Raw genomic sequence first — 22,031 nt, 5'->3', positions numbered from 1 at the left:
TTCGCCACGCGCTCTCGTGGTGTTCATACTTGTGTATTGTCCTCGTCAAATGAAATGCGAACAGCGGAAAGCATCGGCAATGGTATGCTGAGCGCGCCGTGCAGTCATCGCCAAGGACGTGTACAGTGCTGCCAAAGAAAGTGCTGAACGCCTGTCAGTGGTGATGACTGGACGACGGGCACTGTGCCATTCCTAACGCCTGTCGCAGTTCCAGTTTCGTTTGACGACTACCGTACATTAGCAAACGGACAGTTGCAAAACGATTAGAAGTCCATACGCCAGACGCCACAAAGTGGCTGCGAAGTCCAAGAAATTTGCCTCCTAAATTATCTGAAACTTTGTTCTTGCTCTACGGTGTGGTGCCTTGTGGAAAATAGCTCATCAATACCTAAATCGCGGGAGAAGTGGTTTTAGTTCGGCATCGCCAGATTTTTATGGTCACGAAAATGGAAAAATAGGCCCGTCGACTACTTCGCCCACCTAGCCCAACCAAATTTTACTCAACACTGATACTGCTCTCTCTCTCTTATGGAGCTTTGAAGGAGAATCGTGGCTCCATTAAATGACCTTTGCATAGTTTTATCACCGTCATCGTTAGAGTTGAGAAAAGACCAAATTAGGTCAAAAGCATAAATAGCTACGCAGAAACATATATGAATTTCTTTCGTTTTTTTTTGCCGTCATCACTCTCTGTCGTCAATTATTTCCCGCGCACACTTTTGACGATAGCGTCGATAGCGCTCCGCATGATGCAGTTAGGCGGTACACAGAGTTTTTATGAGCATGAGTTTCCTCTCGTGGGTGTCGTCCTTGGAAATTTCATGTGTCGAAGTCATGTCGGCCAGCAGAAACGTTAGCAAGAAAATATTCTCAACGAAAAAAAAAGCTAAATGTTTTTGCTATCGTAATACTCCGACTAAATGAAAACAGTAATGACCACACCTATGAATTTTGTTGGACCCATATATATGTGCCTGATTTGACATATGTGCGGCTTCGTGATTTTCAAACTTATGAGTGCGCAATGAGTTAACGAGTTCGAAAAAAAAATGCTGTGGTTCACTGCCTCAAATATTCGCTGCTTCGGGAGTAGATTTAACATCTCTTTCTTGACTGGCGGAGGCCAATTCATTGATCTTTATGAACTTTCACTTGGTCCGCCACATTTTCTCGTTGCTCAAAACATTTGTTCAAGAGAGCTTCTGTTATTGGGGAGTTGAACTGTAGATTTCTCCCCGTCGTTTTGACTATATATTCATGGGTCAAACAACCGGACACATGGCTGTTCTCCAGCAAATAGACAACCGATTATACTTGAACGGACGTGGATTCATCAAGCGGTAAACGTTTGGGGCCTCTTTTGTGTGCCTGCCAGGTTCATCTCGGAAGACCACAGATTAGTGTTACAAAGTGCGACAGAACACTCACCGAGATCCGTTCGGTCGCCACAGTTGACTGAAAACGGATAGGCGCAGTTCTCTCTGAGTGGGTCGACATCGTCGAAGACTAGTCCGTTGCCGCAGGTCTTGAGGGATGCAGTGCCGTTGCTGCAGGCGTAATACTTGTCGCAGCTCTTGTGGTGGGGATAGAAGCCGAACTGATCCGGGCACTGAAAGTCATCTCCTTTCTGTCCGGCAACTGCACAGAAGAAACACCACCTCCGCGTTATCACCGGTTCGTCAGTAAGGGTCGAGGACTTCACGGAAACCATGAGCACCACACCTTGACACAATTTCACAATTTAGAAGTGTGTTTCAACTCGCTGCAATCTTCGTAAAACTGTTCGAAGCCAAAAAGCACGCACTAAACATAGAACAACTTGAGAGAGGGCAAAAAGCACGTTTATTTGTGCAACAGTGCTTCGAGCGATGTTTATTAAGAGTTTCTTCAGCTGAGGAACCTACGTCTGTCGCTGTTGTCCAAATCACTATTAGCTTGAGCATGTCCTTTTATGTCGCCAAAATAAACGGAGAATATTCTCTTTATTAGGTCAATTGCTCCCCCCTTAAGTTTTTCCGAGTGACCACATGCGCAGGAAACACTCAGATTGTGATGTGTTGACGTTGTCTAGTAAATTGTTTTATATCTGTGCCACATATCCTCAGGCGAAATTGCGTGTGGTTGTTCTAAAATCACTGTTGACAAGTGTCCACTGCTTTTACTGAATGACTAAGGTGACGCTATTTTCTACTCGTAGCTTATTGTTATTTGAGGATGATGGCTTTCTCTATTTAACCGGTAGCATCGACAACAAGAGAGGTATATGCATCCTTATTTTTAACCTAGGCGGTGAATGATTCCTTTCCATACTCGTGAAGTCCAAAACGTTTAGACGTCAAATGATGAAAACGGATCACTTACGAAATTAGAACAAAATCATAAAGCATTATAATCCAAGCTTATGTAATTACCCATTGCCTCGCGGAAAGTCTGGCAGAGCACAGGCGAACAGAGTAGACCACGTTTCCAAAGTGTTCAAACTTTATAAAATCTCATGTGTGATGGGCGTATGGCGAGCATGTTTTTTTGATATTGTGCTCCTTATCCTCAATTTTTTCGAATTTCTAAGTACATGGAGTGAGTGAGTGAAAAGATTTAACGAAAAAAAAGGAGGAGAGGTGCAGCCCTTTAGAGACTTCCTAGAGGGTGGAGACGTTATTCCGAGACACCATTGGTGACACTTGCTGACCTAGCCCTCTGGACCAGGGAACTTTGGGCTTGATGGTCCAAGCGACCCAGCAGGGTCGCCTCCCACTCCTCTATGATTGGGTTAGGGTTGGGGAGAAGAGCTGAGTGAGCTGGCAAGCCCAAGCGATGTGGTAGGTGTCAGTCACCTGTCCATAGTTTTGACACTTGCCAGTGAAGGAGGAATCGAAATGTTGCAGGATTTCCGGGCACAATAAAGTATTGGTGAAAAGTCTCAGGAAGATGCGCTCATAAGCCTTCCCCGGCCCCTTTGCAGGAGGTGCGCAGCAACGCTGAACAAGCACAACCTCGTATCAAAGTACTATATTGCATTCCGAAACAATGTGCCTTTTAACTCAATTCTTGCTGTGTATCGCAGGTACTTATTCGAAACGTTTTAAGGGCGTCACCAAACACGTTTGCCGAATATGAAAAGTACGCCGTTGACGAAATTCATGTTTACTCCCGTGTTCACTGTACTGCAAGATCTGGCCGGCATTCTGTCCCACAATGAGGTTCACGAAAGTGCCAAACAATTGTAGAGGTTTGCGTAGCCATGGCGCGCACCCTAGATGCCATTTTTTTTTTCATGTAATATCAGTTTTCCCGACGCTGCCGATTTCATGTGCTTTTACACGAAGATTTCAAGCAATACTTTACCTTGGGCTGCTTTTTAAAGCACTTTCACAGCTTTTTTGTTTTTTTTGTTTTTCAAAAATGCGCCACGCCCCTCCCATCACTCTCCGGAGTCGGAGTGTGGCCTCCCTCCTGCGTACATTAACCATCAAAAGATTGTATTGCGTACATTGACATGGGCATTGTCGCTCGTTCTCGCCCGCATATGCCTTGAGAGGGCAGTTTTAACGTGTTGGGCTTTCATTGAAAAGTTCGTGTTTAAGTCACTGACAGCACGGAAAATCGCTCCACTCGCTGCAGTGGCCACAAATGATAAAATGTGAGCGGCTAGCATTTGTTCATGTGTAGTCCAAATTTCTTGCTATTGCATTTATTGTTCGCCATTGTGTAGAAACTGTATACATGGGGCTACCTAATGCGGAAGGCCTAGCGTCAGCGTGAGCACAGTCCACATTTTAAAGGTTACCAAGTGTCAAGCTGTCTCTCACTCTATCTCTATCTCTCTTTGTATGTATTATAGAAGGAATGCAAACATGAAGCGGAGCATTGAAAAATATGCGGACTGCATTTCGGGAGTTTCGTATATTTAAATGCGATGTAGAATTTGTGCGATACGCCATCGCCTGTCGGCATATGACACGCTTAGAGGAAGTTGGCGCATTGGTGCTTTCTTTGCTGAAGAGCTGCCTGTTTTTGACGCCATTCGCATTCGCGGCGTGCAGCCGTGCTTTTTTTTCGTAAGGTTCAATTCCACACACCAGCCCAGGCAGGTATATACCTACTGCTTTGCGGTTGTCGCTCAACCTGGTATTCTATTTATAAAAATGGCGCATGTTTTCCCTCAAGAAAACTAGCATTCATTGAAAAGATCATAGGAACAAAATCGTGGGTGGGGTGGGACGCGGGAGCTGCACTTTATGCACAATAAATGGGTGCACAAAATCAGTCTAAAAAACTTGCTATTTTATGTAAATAGGCTAACATCTGTACTCTCAAAGTACTATCCAGACTTCATAAAGTGACATTAAGGAGGAGAACGCCGCAACGAGTGTTGTCTGTTGTTAAGACAATGGGCTTGGCCCGCGCTGTTTATTCTTGTATAAATGACATGGTAGCTCGTACAGTAACAGTTTGTAGCCGCACCCGTGGAGTAATACAAACAAGCGAAGTATTTGGCAGCGAATCTAATGAGCAGCTTTTAAATGCTTACCATGATAAGTGGGCCTTCTCAACTGGGTCTCTGCAACCGAGTCAAGCGAGGAAATACGCCATCGAAATTTCTCGGAGATCGCGAGTGTGAATTTTTTCGAGCAAACGCTGAATCTCGAACATCTAATAAAAAGCGCTCACGCTAAGACACGAACTATAGGCAAGTGTTGTCTTAAGACACAGGGAGCTTTCCAGCGCTTTCATTCTCGGATATTTACTGACGCCATCGATGTTCTGATTACAGTGCTGAGCAGCACTCAATTTTTGTTTCATGTTTTTTACCATGGAATGACATAACCGAACTTCTCTACAGTGAATACGCAAAAGTTTTTAAAAACTTAGATCCAGTGAACTAGCATGGCGGGCGTTCTTCTTACCTTATTGAATATCGAATCGAGACACTCCCACCCACTATTCTCCTTACATCTGGTTGTCACAGCCGAATATTACACATAGTACAGGTACTAACTAATAATTTACTCCATATTTTTAGCATATGGCACTAACGTTTACGACCTTAATTGTGGTTGAGCGTACTTTTCAAATGAAAGACTGCGTGAAGTAGTATACACTGATTTATAGCACTCCGAAGTCGATCCCATGAATAATGCAGTCTTTTTTGCTCTCCAGTAAAGTGCAGTGGCTTGAACTCACGTTCAGAGATGCCCCAGCTGTCTGTCGCGTGGTTCCATAATGAGCGGCGTGCAGCTCTGGAACGCTGCAAGCCGGACCAGTGTCGCCAACCACCGCTATGCGTATGTTTATCCTGCTATTAACTGCGAATGTGCCCTCTAGGCTTGGCTCTGTGAAGTTGCTTCCTTAAAAATGCCATCCGCACGAAGGTATGGCAGCTGTACAGTGTCTTTTCTGATTTTTTTCTCCTGTCGGGCCGCCCACGCAACACTCTTCCTAGGCAGACCTACTACACCTACGAAAGACATCAGGAAGAAGTGAATTTTTTCGTTGTCCGTAGCTTGAATTATACCAGCCGTCTTCACGTAGGCTTCTTCCGCGTTCCTATCCTTCCACTCGTTCATTCTCTTCTGAAGAGGTCTGAGTGTGCTTCCACGCACTGCCGTCCACGCTTCTTGACAAAATATTACACAATGACACTCACGAGAAGACTTGGGTACACCGATGTCATAGCGCATTCAAGATTCAGCATATTTTTGTTCAAAAGAATGGATCCAGGTGCAATAAAAAAAGCGATGACTGACGGTGCCCGACATGTTTCGTTATAGGAAAGACGTTTCAAAAGGGACCTGACAGCCGCGATAAAGGTGGCAGCCGCTAGTTCAAGAGTTCCCCTAGCGATTCCTCTATGACTACGCGTGCCGGGGTGCTTTGCGAAAATATCAGCGCTCTCTTATTGCCACAGATTCTACCAAGTTATTTCTGCAGTGTTATTCTGCAACACTTCTAGCAATACACTGATGCTTTTGCGCCTTTAGTGTAAGTTGGCTACTAGCAACACGTTGCGCGGTCCTCGCAAAAGCGCCGCCAATCACCGATGGTCTAGGTCCAGTCATTTGACCGCATTCGGGCACGTCGCATGCACCACAGAATGTGGTAACTGTGATTGAATCACATCTTGGCTACTGCTCTGCGAGATAAAGATAACTCCCTATTGCTTACAAGGAAATATATGCATGTTTCAGAATATGACTGAGTTCGTAATAACGTGCAGTGATATATATATATATATATATATATATATATATATATATATATCTATATTGTATGCATTTAGTATACCAATCCTCTTCATCTGTACATTATCATCATTATCATGTGTTGCTCATGCATCCTCATCGTTGTCACGTAGCATCATCTTGGTCCGTTCATCTCAGCTGTCGGCTGCCGGTTCTTCGGGCCTAATAAAGGTCTTCCAAACCAAGACTTCATACGTGGTGGAGCGTGCTGTTGGACCCCCCGTCATCCTCTCGACCACTCTACGCCCTGGAGCTACGTTCAGGTCGCCGCTTGGGCCAGGTGTCCGGAAATATGTCGCACCAAGAAGAGGTCGGTGCTGCAGCCGTTCCCACTCCGCCACTGCGTGCCGCGCCTTTTCACGTCATTAACAGCCTCCAGCGTGAGCCCCATCCCTTCGCTGGTATGCGCGGGGAAGATGTGGAGGAATGGCTGGACGATTTCGAACGTGTCGGCGCTGCTAACCGGTAGGATAACACCTACAAACTCGCTTACGTGTGATTCTACCTCACGGGTGTCGCGAAGACGTGGTTCCTCAACCACTTCATCGACATCCCCGACTGGTCAGCCTTCAAAGATCAGCTTCGCCATGTCTTTGGCACACCGGCTGTTCGTTCAGCTCTCGCAAAGAAAGCTCTTGCGACTCGGAAACAGCACATCGGGGAGTCGTATACATCCTACATCGAGGATGTCCTTTCACTTTGCCGCCGGGTTGACACCCCAATGACAGAGTCAGACAAGGTACGCCAGCTTAATAAGGGGATTGGACCCGTCGCATTCAATGCTCCTGCAATCCAGAATCCGGCTACCGTTGCTGACGTTGCGACAACCTTTCAGCGCCTCGAAGAACTTGAGTCAATGCGCCTACAACCAGACAGTGACGCGGCCCGTATTACGACTGATCCAAACCTACGAGAAACGATAAGGGTGATAATACGCGAAGAATTAGAATCAATGGGATTCACACTACCTTCAGTATGTACCATTCAGCCTTCTTCAACGTCATTGCGGGATGTCATCAGGGAGGAGCTTACGTCCATGACCCATATGGCCCACCTGCAGCCCACTGTCGATCGTACTCTCCCATCATTCTCGCATGCCGTTGCCGCAGCATCAGGCACCGTCAGCTCGACGTCGCCACCACGAACGTACGTGTCGGTTGCTGCCGCACCTCCCAGAAGCTTTCCCACGAGCTTTGCATCACCACCGCCTGAGCCATCATCTGTCCCTCTCACTGCTCTTTCTCCCGGTGCATCTAACACAAGCTACCACCCTCCTTATCGATCGACTCGCCCTACGTGCTATTATTGCGGCTATCGTGGTCACATTTCACGCTTTTGCCGCAAGCGCCAGCAAGATAAGCGCCGAGGGTACGACATACGCGAACGAGCCTATATCACAGGAGCCTTGTACCAGGGCCGTCGTTATTCGTCACTGCCGCGTCGGTCTCCATCTCCGCCAGCATCCGGTGAACTGCGCAGTAGTCTTCGATCAACCAGACGCCGTTCACCATCGCCCTACCGTCGCTCCTCTTCTCTTCTTCAGCCTGCTTCCCTCGCTTCTGATCGGCGTCCGGAAAACTAAGCAATGCAGTTTTCGGAGGACAAACTGCATTCCTACACAGTACTCCAGTTTTTCCAGCGCGCCCTTACAATATGATTGCAGTCTCAGTTGAGGGAGTGGACGTTGATGCTTCGGTGGACACTGGGGCTGGGTTTTCTATTATTCGTGCTGATTTGTGTACCCTTCTTCGAAAAGTCACGACGCCTTATGATGGACCAACACTGGTTACAGCCCAGGGAACGATGATTCGCCCTTCCGCTCTCTGTACTGCCCGTGTGCTAATCGACGACATTCTTCATCACATACTATTCGCTGTGCTATCCCCGTGCTCCCACGAACTCATTTTAGGCTGGGACTTTCTTTCGTCTGCTTCCGCGGCTATTTTGTGCACAACGTGTCGTCCATCTTACTGACACAGACCACTTGCTTAGTGACGAAACCTACAGGCCACTTCGACTCATCGCTGCTGTAGACATCGAGTTACCCCTGAATGAACATCAATTAGTCACAGTTTTGTCCAACGACGTCGACTCTGGTGACATTTTGGTCACTCCATCGCCCCGTTGCCTTAATAAAGGCATAGCTCTCGCATCAGGTGTGGCTCGCTTCAACGATGGATCAGCTGTCCTCGCTGCTACGAACACTACACCAGATAAAACTTTACTGCCGCGGGTCACTACTGTCGCCTGCGTTTCCGATCTGGAGCCTGTGTGCGTCGTGCCTCTTACCCCTGCCTCCTCTAAAGGCCATCCTGGAGATCATGCTGCTTCCTCGGCCTTTACAGCAGCCATCAACAAGGACTTGACAGACTCGCAGAAGCAGCAGCTGCTTGATTTGTTGCACAAGCATGCAAACTCTTTTGACGTTCATTCATCCAGCCTGGGTCAGACAACTGCTACAGCACATCGTATTCAGACCGACGGAACATCCATTGTGCATCGTCGTCCGTACCGCGTCTCCCTAGCCGAACGAAAAATCATTGAGGAAAACGTAGACGATATGCTGCAACGGGAGATAATCCGACCCTCGACCAGTTCTTGGTCGTCTCCAGTGGTTCTGGTGCGTAAGAAAGACGGTTCCGTACGATTTTGCGTCGATTACTGAGCACTCAATAAGATCACTAGGAAGGACGTATACCCCATGCCATGTATCGACGACGCCCTCGATTCTTTACAAGGTGCTGAATTCTTTTGAAGCCTCGACTTGCGTTCCGGCTATTGGCAAATCCCCATGCACGAAGAGGACAAAGAAAAAACTGCGTTTGCAACCCCGGACGGCCTATACGAATTCAATGTTATGCCATTTGGTCTATGCAATGCGCCCGCAACTTTTGAGCGCTTGATTGACACCGTACTGCGTGGCCTGAAATGGAAGACTTGCCTATGTTACCTTGATGACATTGTTGTATTTTCATCGACGTTTCCTCCACATCTGCAACGCTTGGACGAGGTCCTGACTTCCCTTGCGGGCGCTGGTCTTCAAATTAACACCAAGAAGTGCCTTTCGCCAGCAGATCTATCAAGGTCCTCGGTCATGTTGTGAGCAAGGACGGAATTCGTCCAGACCCTGAGAAAACTGCTGCGGTGCTTCGCTTCCCTCGCCCTGACAAGCCGAAAGATTTGCGTAGTTTCCTTGGTCTCGCCTCTTACTTTCGGCGATTCATACAAAACTTTGCCTCCATAGCCGCACCGCTACATAAGCTACTTGCTTCTGGTACGCCCTTACAGTGGTCTCAGGAATATGAATCGGCTTTCGACAAATTTAAGAGTGCCCTCACGACCGATCCTGTACTTTCTCACTTTCACGATGGTGCACCGACCTTCCTCCATACAGACGCTAGCGGCCACGGTTTAGGAGCCGTGCTCCTCCAGCGCGACAACTCTTCGCGAGAGCGAGTCGTTGCGTACGCCAGCCGCGTCCTCTCCGCAGCCGAGAGGAACTACACGATCACCGAGAAGGAGTGCCTCGCCATCGTTTGGTCAGTGCAGAAATTTCGTCCCTATCTTCATGGCCGCCATTTCACCATCGTGACCGACCACCATGCTTTATGTTGGCTTTCGACACTCAAGAACTTGTCGGGACGCCTCGGCCGCTGGATTCTACGCCTACAAGAGTATGATTTTGACATCGTATACAAGTATGGCAGAAAGCACAGCGACGCTGATGCTCTCTCTCGCTGCCCACTACCAGCGGCTCCCCTCAGCGTTTCCGCAATCACTTTGCACAACACGCCCTCGGAGACCACGTCTACGGCGGTTTCCTCTCTCGCCTCTATGGACCAGCTGCCTTCGGATGACCCGCACGATTTTTCTTTTCGACAGCTGGCTGACCCATACTGTCGACGTATTATAGGCTACCTCACTGGCAGTTCCCGCCCACCTAATGCGAGGCTCCGTCGCCAACTCTCGCAGTTTAAGCTGGACAACTCAGTGCTGTACCGCGAAATTTGCCATCCTGACGGTCAGCGCTGGGTTCCCGTTCTACCCCGATTGCTTCGGTCCGAAGTCCTCAGAGCACTTCATGACCATCCGACGGCAGGTCACCTTGGTTACCACAAAACCTACGATCGCCTTCGAAGTCGGTTTTATTGGCCAGGTATTACCACTAGTGTAGCTCGGTACGTTGGGTCCTACACTACCTGTCAATCTAGAAAACTACCCACATCTGCTCCAGCCGGTACACTACAGCCTCTTCCGTGCCCAGCCACACCATTCAAAGTTGTAGGCATCGATCTTTATGGCCCCCTTCCAGTCAGTGCTGCTGGAAACCGATAGATAGTAACAGCCGTTGACCAGTTGACGCGCTACGCCGAGACGGCATCCGTCACTACCGGTTCAGCTTCTGAAATTGCCGATTTCATCCTATGAGCCATTATACTGCGTCATGGTGCTCCACGTGTATTGCTCAGTGACCGTGGAAGGGCCTTCCTTTCACAACTAGTGAATGAACTTCTTCGCGCTTCTGGCACAACTCACAAGACTGCCTCTAGTTATCATCCCCAAACTAACGGCCTCACTGAGCGATTCCACCGCACTCTTTCTGACATGATCGCCGCCTACATTCAACCAGACCACAAGAACTGGGATGTAGTCCTATCATTCGTCACTTTCGCCTACAATACGGCTATTCAGCGGACAACCGGCTACTCACCATTTTACCTAGTTTATGGACGCTCCCCTACTTCTCTCCTGGACGTCTCTTTCTTTACCTGCCATGTGGATTCATCTCCAACCTATTCAGAGGAATACGTTTTACGGCTTGCAGAGAGCCGCCAACGTGCTCGTATAAACACTGAACCCCGACAGCAAGACAGAAAGCTGGTTTATGATGAATCCCATCGTGCTGTATCCTTTGAACCTGGAGACAAAGTGCTTCTTTTGACGCCTGTTCGCACACCTGGTTTGTGCGACAAATTCCAGCCACGGTATATCGGGCCGTACACAGTTCTTGAAGAAACTTCACCAGTGAATTATCGCGTGATGCCACTTGTAGCCCCAGCTGATCGCCGTTATCGAACTACTGAGGTCGTCCATGTCTCCCGTATGAAGCCCTTCATGCGACGTTCTTTGTCCCCTTGACTTGCCGCGGCCAGGCTGGCCGCTTTTACGTGGGGGGAATTAGTGTGGGAATTTAGTATACCAATCCTCTTCATCTGTACATTATCATCATTACCATGTGTTGCTCATGCATCCTCATCGTTGTCACGTAGCATCATCATCTTGGTCCGTTCATCTCAGCTGTCGGCTGCCGGTTCTTCGGGCCTAATAAAGGTCTTCCAAACCAAGACTTCATAATATATATATATATATATATATATATATATATATATATATATATATATATATATATATATATATATATATATATATATATATATATATATATATATATATATATCGACTGAGAGAGATATATATGATTTGGTATGCGGAGTGATGCGTTTGGATGGGTATGGATTTTGTCCAGCATAAACCCTCTTTTTGTTAATACGTGATGTATATAAACCAATATAAAAGTGCCTACATAGAATTAGTGCTGAATGCAACGCTAGAGGTTGGTCGAAGTTAGGAAAAAAATAGGCGTTAGTCACATTAGGTGGACTTGCGAGAACATTTCAGCAGAAACGCAGACAAGGCCAAGCGATTGAGACGCGATTTCTAACCTCGGTGCATGAGGCAGTACCCAAGCGATAACAATGCAGCATCGCCAGCATATTTTCGTCTGCGTAGAGAGAAGATGAAAGACAAACAGCTCACATTGCAAGTCACGTTCATTTCAGAGCAAGCAATGCTTCTCGGTATATAAGAGGTTCCTTCTCGTCAAGCAGCGCGTTGCTCTCGCGGTTACGGGCTTTGCGGAAATGTCTACTCTTGTCGCATCGCCTGTTCGTTCCACAGCGGCGTGTGGCAGTAGCGGAGACGCTGCTGCCGTACACTGGCACTGTCAAAGAAAAAAAAAAGTAAAATCCGCGTGTCATTCTCACAAAGATGGGATGGTCACGCTCTCCACGTCAAAACGGTCTTCGCTCAAAGCCGATTTTTTTTTTTGTCGACTCCTTTTCTCTCTCAGCAGGCGAACGCTTTCCGCACGCTGTCATCAGTCACATGGTTTCCGTGCGAGGCCATTTCCGGGAGCAGCGTTGCGCTTTCTGCGCTGCCCTTCTTTGACATCGCTTTGCCGAAATAGACTCCACGAGGCCGCCTGATTGTTCTTCCCCGTTGTCACGTGTCTGTGCGCATTCCCTTTCGGGGATGTTATGACTCGGTTGCACACTTTTCTTATGACTCGTGCACACGTTTTTGTGTGACTGGGGCGGAGATCCGCCTCAGCCACAGAGAAACATGACGATGATAGGAACTGCTTCTTTTCCCCTTCTTTTTTCACTGTTGCCAGCATTGACTTTCGCCCTACCATTCCTTCCTTACTTACTCTTGCTTTCATCGTTTAGCTCTTGAACACAAAGTTGCTCTTGTTTTGTTGCTGCAGGGGCGTTAACTACAAGTCCCAATTTCCACATTTCTTAAGGCCGCCAGCCAAGAAAAATTTATTGGCAATTATTGGGGTTTCACGCGCCGAAACCACATGAATATGTATTAGGCACGCCGGAGTGCGGCATTCATAATAATGACGTTTCGAAAAAAACGGAGAAAACAGCAATGCGTGATGCACCTTCCTTTTAACTTCATCAAAATTGTCTATTTTGATACCTTACGTGATTTACATACTGCAAGTATACTGAAACAATACCTACTTATTTTCAAACTATGACGTGGGCCACAAAAAGAGAAAACAAAGCAGGTTCCTTGTATAGCTGCTATATTGACAATGCAGAGGACACTAAGAAAAGTTGGCGATGTGCGTTCAAAGAGCTTGCACCATACTGGGTGGCCATGGACACACGTCTGCAATCTTCGTGAATTTTAGAATAAAATTAGCTTTTAATGTGGCCTATACAGCACTGAAAAAAGGCAGAATATATATATATATATATATATATATATAGAGAGAGAGAGAGAGAGAGACGTCTGGAAATTTCTCTGAAATCGCTCGCAGGCGTCTCCTTAACTGGGCGTATACGAAAATTGGCACAATCGGGAGTGACTGCATTATGAATCCGACTCACAGACCCTACCTTGTATAACATCATATTACAGTCTAATGGTGTACGTCATGAAACCATTATTCGCCAACGGGTCTAGATCATGTCCGCACACCACGTCATATGGTTTGCGCGTACGTGCGCAAGCTCTGTCTCATCCCAAGACGATGGCCCCGCCGCGGTGGTCTAGTGGCTACAGTACTCGGCTGCTGACCCGCAGGTCACGGGTTCAAATCCCGGCTGCGGCGGCTGCATTTCCGATGGAGGCGGAAATGTTCTAGACCCGTGTGCTCAGATTTGGGTGAACGTTAAAGAACCCCAGGTGGTCGAAATTTCCGGAGCCCTCCACTACGGCGTCTCTCATAATCATATGGTGGTTTTGGGACAAAAACCCCACAAATCAATCAATCAATCATCCCAAGACGATGATATTCTCGAAAACTTTATAACACATTTTGTATAAATAAACAAGAAAACGACCTGCCGTTGGTTACGTGTGACAAACTTTACCTTAGACATGCCGATGTTTCAAATGTGCCTGTTAACCCCACAATAACCCCACGACAGGTTCGCGACTCTAATGAAGTTTCCCAGACACACAAATAAAACTTGGATCAAAGTACGGCATATAGGCATACCCGCTGCCTATTTAGCACGAAATCGATTGCCACAAAGCGCGTGGGATCTAGTGAAATTTGTTTCAACTACGTATTTTCATGTTTTCTCCCGAGCTGCCACTAACAGGCGTTTAAAAACGTACATTCTGAGCGAAGTCTGTTGCGATACGTCTCAGATACAGGAGGCTCTGCTGCTCCAGGAAACATGATGCGAACACGGACATATCTTAAAAACGGGCGTAGTATAAGCTGAACAACCGCATAATATGTGCAGTTCTTGCAAGCACAGATAGGGAGAATACTGCCTACTGAATTTGTTGATTATGTAGTCACAGCGAGTTCGCTAGAGCGCTGCACGCACGCTGCTTCTTCCGCACTGACTCGGGCGAAGTTGCTTGCCGTCTCGTGCTGAGCTGTCCTGAATAATTCATCGCCCAGGGTAGAAGGGAAAAGAAAAATATCGGCCACCGGTTTCGCGCGCACGAGACTCCTGGTGTGACCCGCAGCCAGCGGTGCCGGCACGACCGTGTCGCGCCGACGTTGGTGACGACCGGTCTTTCGCGTTCGTATCGAGCTGCCGGTGCTTAGCCAACTCCTAGGGAGGACAGCCGGAGAGAGAGACAAAAGAAAAAGTTGTGCACTGATGGCTGGCTTGTGCACTCTGATTGAGAACCTGCATTTTGTGTGTGTGTGTGTGTGTGTGTGTGTGTGTGTGTGTGTGTGTGTGTGTGTGTGTGTGTGTGTGTGTGTGTGTGTGTGTGTGTGTGTGTGCGCCGTCGGTTCGTTTCAGAAACAGCCGGTAATCATGGCTTTCCGTCTTCGCCAATTTTCACTCACATTCCAATGAGAGAAATCTCCCAGTGATTTGCAGTCGCTGCACCGAGAGCATGCGCCACAACTGAAGTTCACACACGGCTGCCTGCACCGATTTTACTCCGATGGTAATGAAAAAAAGTGGTCCACAACAGCCACCTCAAGCTTGTTGAGGCGCCGATTTACACGTGACACAGGTCTGTTCTGCTTACTTTAAAACGAATACACGACTCATGTCAAAATATAGTTAAGTAATGCACATGCTTGTCACTCCAGAATCTTGAAATTCTGCACAATGAGTGTAGTATTAGCTCCTGCACTTACATCATAGCCTGCTGTATTGGACACAAACTTAGCGTCATTGCGTATACGTCGGGCGCCTGCCAGCTGTTAGGACGAAAGTTTCCATGTCGCGTTTCAGTGTCAGAGTAATTTACATCAAGTGCTAATTATATGATATTCCTAGCAACTAAAAAGCAGATAAAAGCTGAAAAGGCTGTTAAGGCTGCCCCTTGAACATTCGTAATAAATTACAGAACGTTGAGTTTATAACTAAAGTGAGAATGTCATGTACATTTACTCTGTTTCTCTTCGTGGTTGGCGTTATCACCGGCACCCACCTCCTTTTCGACACATCAGCCTAACTGCATACCCGTCCTGCCATGTTTAGAGGTTTACAACGTTCACGCCTGCGTTGCACGCCGCAAGTTTTCCGTTCCACTTAATATAGACGGATATGGCTTTTTTTTTGCCGAGTCGCTCGTAAGATTTTCCAGACACTTGTTTGCATTTTTCTTCCAAATATAGATATTTAAGTGATCAGGTCATAATTAGCATGGTTGGGATCGAATGTTGCGTGTAGTTGAATATTGAATTGTAACAGACGCTGTGTAAATCAAGAAGTAACGCTACTAATTCACCGACCAATGTGTATTTAGCTTAGTGGAAACTGACCTTGCGAAAATGTTAAAAAGTAATGTGATTTTTTACCAACTAAACAAAGTGATTTTTCGTCTCTTTTTAGCATTTAGGTGCCATTTGTTATTTTATTTAGAAGTATTTTAATGCTGTAATGAAATTAATTTTCGGTTTGGGGAGCTTATTTCGCGGTCTGAAACACTGCCACTGCCTCAAATGGGCTTCGTTCAGTGACGCCAGATATGGAGCTTAAGCGCATGCACAGGTGCGCGTTCGTGATCGCTGATGCCAGCTTTGTTCTTCCTGGGCAATTTCAACCTGGATGCGACCATTCGAGATTGGAACTTAAACAATACAGTACCCTCATTCGCTTCAGTCGGCCTCCAGACTAACCTCACCTCATCTGGCATCTCTTAGTTTCTGTTGGCTGCTACGCACGAATAAATACCTGTTCAATATGCGAAACTTACGAGTCCTCAAAGCGACAAATTGCCCGTGAAGCGCAGGGGTGAGGGGCACAAAATCACCACTACAGACCCGGTTGTCGGCGCTCGTTCAAGGAGGCCGGTGAATCGAGGTTGGAAGTATTCCGCCTGGAGCTCGAATACTTGAAACTCGGTGTTTTTCTTCCTACCTCTATAAATTGGCCGTCACGACTCCATCTTGACCAAAGCAGGGCAATGGCGACTGGCGGCCTTGTGGGAATTACCCAGCGTTAAAGGCTGTCACTACTCTGGGTCATTATCACCTCCGTGCAGGCAAGACTTCAGCGGTCATCTTGCTGGAACCAAACTGCATATCAAGGTTGATTTATTCACTGCCTACCATCAAATTGTTCCCGGAACCCATTGGCATTCTGAAGACAGCAGTCACTTCCCCGTTCCACTTAGTTGAGCTTGTCTGCATGCCTAAAGCTTGAATGGACCGAAATATTTCAAAGATACGTGAACGAGTCAACGCGCCTAAATGGTTCTAATGGCTACTTGATTCGAACCTCGGGGGTGGCCAATCAGTGAAATGCTCCTTCCAACCTCCGTCTGAAGATGACGCGAGTGCCTAGTGCTCATAAAATATTTACAGGCGCTTTATAACATCCTGTGCATAAAGATGCGGGAGCATTACAGCATAGATCCTAATATTCGCAAGAACAATAGGTGCAGAATAGAACCCAGGACACCGTGAGTAGTAGAGAATAGGTGATTTCGTATTCTAATGTTCTCAAGGGCTATGCACTACCTCGCCTAACTTTTAGTTTTGTTAAACGACGCGGAACGGCATTAGCGTCCTACAAGCTAGCTCTTTCGCGACTCCAGCAACCCATGGTCCTTCCTCTGGCCCACGAAAGGTATACACCACCAACGCCAAAGTGTTCACATGTGCCTTGATTTAAACAAAGCACATAGAATAAGGTCATCTTCACAAAAAAAACCTTAGGGCTGCCTTGTTACTGAAGAGACAGCACCTCCGACTACAATTCGCAGCCAGAATATGAAAATCATCGGCTTGCTTCAGCCAGCACGTCTGAGAAGACTTATGAAAAGCCACCAATTTCGACGGGGTGCGGCAGTTTCCTTCGTCGATGACAGCCACGATAGTGCCGGAGTTCAAGAGCGAGAAAAACACACGTAGACCAGCTAGGGAATATTTTGCTCTCGAACACATTACCACAAGCTATAGAACCTGAGGTTACGTTTACATGGATAAATAATAGACAGATAACCTGTTGTAGGAGTTAGGATATCGTCGGTGAACGTTACCATATCGGTCCCTTTAAGTAACCGTACTTCCGCCACGTTATTTCATCTCGATACACTGCGGAAAGCAGTGCAGCGATATTGGTCACCTACTCTGGCGCATCAGGCACCCATGAGATTATGCTCACAAACGACACCACATTGGCTACCAGCTCACTTCGATACACACTAGGATATTCCGGCTGCCACAGGTGCCACGTATGACGCTGCATCGGCAGAAAGTGATATCCCTCATTCATAAAAAAAAAACTTGTGGCATCTATCAGCCGTCTTTGCCTGAAAACATGCAGCAAACAATATGGCGTTAAGCAAGTAGCCAACAAAAAAATATAGGTTGTTTTAGTTACTTATCGACGGTAATTGTTCCCTTACGTGATTCAGGAACAGGCGCATAGTTTTCTCGGTGAGTGCGCACAGAAATGTTCACGCCTTTAAAATTTAGAAAGCATGTAGTCAACTGTACTCATGCATATTTACCAAAAGTGTTTTCAAATATAGCAGCGTGTATCGGCGATAAAAGTGTCAGAGGTAAACTAACGCTACAGTGATTTCTGGTGAGTATACTTTAATCAACATTTCCAGCCTATTCCGTGACCACCGCAGAGTGAAGGCCTCTGCCATTGCTCCCCGAATGACACTACGGTGTGACTACATCTACGTAGGCTGAATGCGAATGCACGGATGAAAGGCGGAAGTAGGCAGTTCATGTGATAGTATTTATTTGAAAAAGGCTATCACGGGGGTACACATGGCGAGAATACATTTCTTTTTGTTCGAATAATCTTGGGCGAGAAAATGAAGAAGTGATCATACTCTCGCACAAGATTATTTTTATAAGTTTGGTAAACTATACATAAGTACTCCTATGATACAGCTGTAACGTCAGGTTAACGTCAATATAGTTTCTGATGGCATCGTTACGCAACTACATACAACTTGTTATATAAAACATATGCGGCTGTTTAACATATGTATGTAGTGTGCGTGAATACCTTTAGCGGCAGGTCCTAACGTTTGCCACAATAAACGATTACAACAAAATCAGGATCCATGCACATGCTTTGCATAACATCGCTTCCCAAGATACGTGGGAACTGCCGAATATTTCACCTTGCGCGCTACTAAATAACGAAAGTATCTGCTACTCCCTTGGATGACCTCGCTCCACGTCCTTCCCTTTAGATATGCCCCTGTGAATTAGACATGCGCATTTTTTTGCCAGTCTCTTCCGAGGCTTTCAGAGAAGAGGGGTAAAAAGAGCAGGTATTCGCGCGTGGCCGGCAAGTGCACAGCCAGCGGGTGAAAGATTCGGCGGGGGCCATAAATAGACACCGCAGTCTCCCCTAATCGAGTCAAGTCACCTTGCTTCGGGTCACGGGGAGGGGTCAACCACGCCGTACTCGAATTGGGCCACCACTGACGCATTCTCCTGGTTATTGCCTGGAACGCCGCGACTAGTTGTATGCACCATACGCGTGTGTAACTAGTGCTCGTTGTGCGAGCAACAACTTGCCCCGGATGCGCTCATATGCAAATTCGTTGCATTTATATTGGGCCACTGTGTGCTTCTGGCAAGAGGCCTGAGCTCAGAGGTCATCTTTCTAAGTCTTCCCTTTTCGCCCCGCGTGAGACTGTTGCCGGCGTAAGAAACGCATGGCGTCCACGTATGCAAGCGCTATCCGTGAATTTCCGCACAGTTGCAATAGCGTGGATATTTTGATACCTGTTTTTTAAGCATCGAGTGGATATAACAAGCCAAAAAGATATATGCTATTGCGCTTAGAAATTTTCAGCGCTTTTACAATGCATGTTAAAAAAGTTGAAGCCTAAATTACAAAATTACAAATATTACAAAAAAGAATTTTTCCACTTGACGCAAACGAACGCTGAAAAGCTATGTCGTTGCTCCGCTGCTGTTAACAGCGTTTATCACAAGCCATCTATGGCAACTCCAGAGATGCGTCTTTAGTGCCATTTCAACAAACTCCAGCGAATATATACAAAAACTGATTCGATGTCGGTGCACAGGAAAACCGAGTACTGAGTGAGACATATTATCATTGGTATTCAAACTTGCCGATACCTGGCCATCTTCTAAGATTGGATCGAGGACATCTGTGCTTTGTCTGCTTAATTTAATGCAAATGAAAGAATGCTGCAGAGCGCAGTGTCTTGTTGTCTCAAGTTAATTACGGTGAATAGTTTTTCAAACGCTGCGTACACTGATGCGCTCTTAGACAAGCACATGAACACCTGCTATCTCTGTTATAAACTGAAGATGCTCCACTGGAACAAACAGAAAAATCGCGGACTTAAATAAACTGCAGTGTTATTTATTGGCAATGAATAAATGTCAAACGCACTTGGTTTAGCAGACGTCAACGCGGTCGCCTTTACCGAGTTTAGGTTTCTCACTGCCACATTCTCCTTTCTAGTGCTTTGGAATAACATAATAATATAGAGATGTCTGGTGCAATGCCTTCTTGGCTAGCGACAGCACAATAACACTGTATGAACTGAGCTTGCGTTAACGCGCGCCGTAAATTATAAAGAATATGTTTCAGCATTTCACGTCTAAAAACCACATTTTATTCTAAGAGGCTGTAGTGGAGGGCTACGGATTTTCAGCCAACTAGGGTTTTTTAACGTGCACCTAAATATAAGTACACGGGCCTCAAACATTTTCGCCTCAATCTGAAATTCGGCTGCCGCCGCTGCCATTCGTACCACGACAAGCGGCTCAGCAGTGAAGCACCTTGAGCAGCAGACCACCGTCGCAGGCAACTTGTTAAAGAAGCCCTTAAGCAATCGAGGCAGTTTTCAGCGTCATAAAACGAAATATTTGGTTTAAGCAAGGCGACCAGGATGCTTTTCTCAGAAGTTCGACGTGCTTAGCGCACTTGAATGTATTTTGCTTGCAATACATGCTGATGTCTCAAAGCGTGACGAGACAAAGCAAGATATTCAACATATTGGAATACAAGTGCTTCACGAAGTACAACAATAATAAACAATAAATATAACCGTATGTAAGCTTAACAGCAAGATCAGAATATGTACGAAAAAGCCCCTTTTCCTAAAGGAAGGAAAACACAGTGTCTTGTGTTTCGTCAAGATGACAAGGTGGCCTCTTAATTATAGGTGGCGTTGCGAATGCTTGCTAAGCACTTAGTATAGAATACTATCAGCTAGAAATCCAGAACTGAGAACGGCAATAATGAGAAGAGCTCATGTATTGGCGTTTTCTCGACGCAGCTGCACGTGTACACAAATATGAATGAGTGGCACCGAATAAGTAGTGTTTCAAGCTTCGGCTAGTGTTGAAGAAACCAGCCAATAATGGAACCAGTAGAGTCGTCAAGAGTACTTGTTTTCCGCTAGGCTGCCTTTACAACTTGCCTTCAGTTTGCCTAAGCCTTAGGGCGATGTTACCCAAATAAGTGGTGGCTTTTGCAAATATGAAGATACGTACAGAGCGTTTTGAGAAATGTGTCCAACATTATTTAAAACTACAGAAAGAAGGCACAAGCTTGCTACCTCGTTCCCTATACTTTTGCAGAAAGCATTCTCTAGAATTACGGAATTATTTCGAGAAATATAAACAATGAACATTTTAGCCAGTGAAAATAGCCGGCCGAGTGAAATGAGCAAATTCAAGGCCTTTGAACGTATAGCCCACAGCCTCTTCGAAGCTTTTGAAAAGCGACCGCTAATAATCACCGCTGAGTGATGAAATGTGGCTAGTTTGGAAGGTGGAACCCAAACCGACGCACTAAACGGCTTATCTACCATTCACCTCGAAAACGCCCTTAATGACGACACTGTTTCCGTGACATCGGGGAGGAAAATGAACGAGCGTCAATAAGCGGCCACGTAGGGAAGTGTTTAGATTGACGATTGATATTGGCGAGGAAAACACTGTCTTCACGGAAGGCGTTTCAGAATTTGGGGGTTGATGCGCTGTTTTGTGTGTCGGTTTCGGTTTTGCCTGTCAAGTTAGCGAGATTTCATCGCTCCGTGGTGTTTACCAGTGGCCGCTTTTCAAGAATTTCAATGTAGCTTTCGGCTACTCACAGGAAATACTTGAATTCACGCATTAAACTCCATTTGTTATAGTGGGTAAAAAGGTAAGTGTTTTCATTTATATAAATACTGCTGTAAATATTGTTTGTGCGCTTTTTAGATGCCTTCTTTCGTGTTAAAAGAGCAGCCTATGCTTCCTTGCTGTAACTTTATTAAAATTTGACACATTTCTTGACACACTCTGTATACTTCACTGCCGCATATAACGTATACACATACAGATTTGGAGGTCGTGCACCAAAATTTCAGCGAACGCTTTAGAAACTAAAGACGCCTGGGAAGCGAATGAAACTGATTGCCTAATACTGGCACTAGCTTATAGTTTTTCAGGCTGTTATTATGATTTTGCCTTCGACGGACTCATGAGCTTATATATATATTGAGACAACAATGCCAAGAAAAGTATAGGGGAAGATATTACACCAAATTGTAATGTAAATATGC

The 22,031-nt window shown here is 46.3% G+C and overlaps 1 protein-coding gene across 1 annotated transcript in view; it reads right to left on the bottom strand.

Moving 5' to 3' along the window:
- Gasp (Chitin binding Peritrophin-A domain-containing protein Gasp) overlaps window positions 1-22,031 on the bottom strand; it is a 53,483-nt gene that overhangs the window by 15,205 nt on the left and 16,247 nt on the right. The window contains exon 2 of the mRNA XM_037413139.2: window positions 1,429-1,638. Coding sequence (XP_037269036.1) covers window positions 1,429-1,638 — 210 coding nt within the window. The remainder of the gene's footprint in view (window positions 1-1,428; window positions 1,639-22,031) is intronic.

This window comes from Rhipicephalus microplus, chromosome X (genome assembly GCF_043290135.1).
Source record: "Rhipicephalus microplus isolate Deutch F79 chromosome X, USDA_Rmic, whole genome shotgun sequence".
Lineage (NCBI taxonomy): Eukaryota > Metazoa > Arthropoda > Arachnida > Ixodida > Ixodidae > Rhipicephalus > Rhipicephalus microplus.
This window is presented reverse-complemented; position numbering and strand designations above follow the sequence as displayed.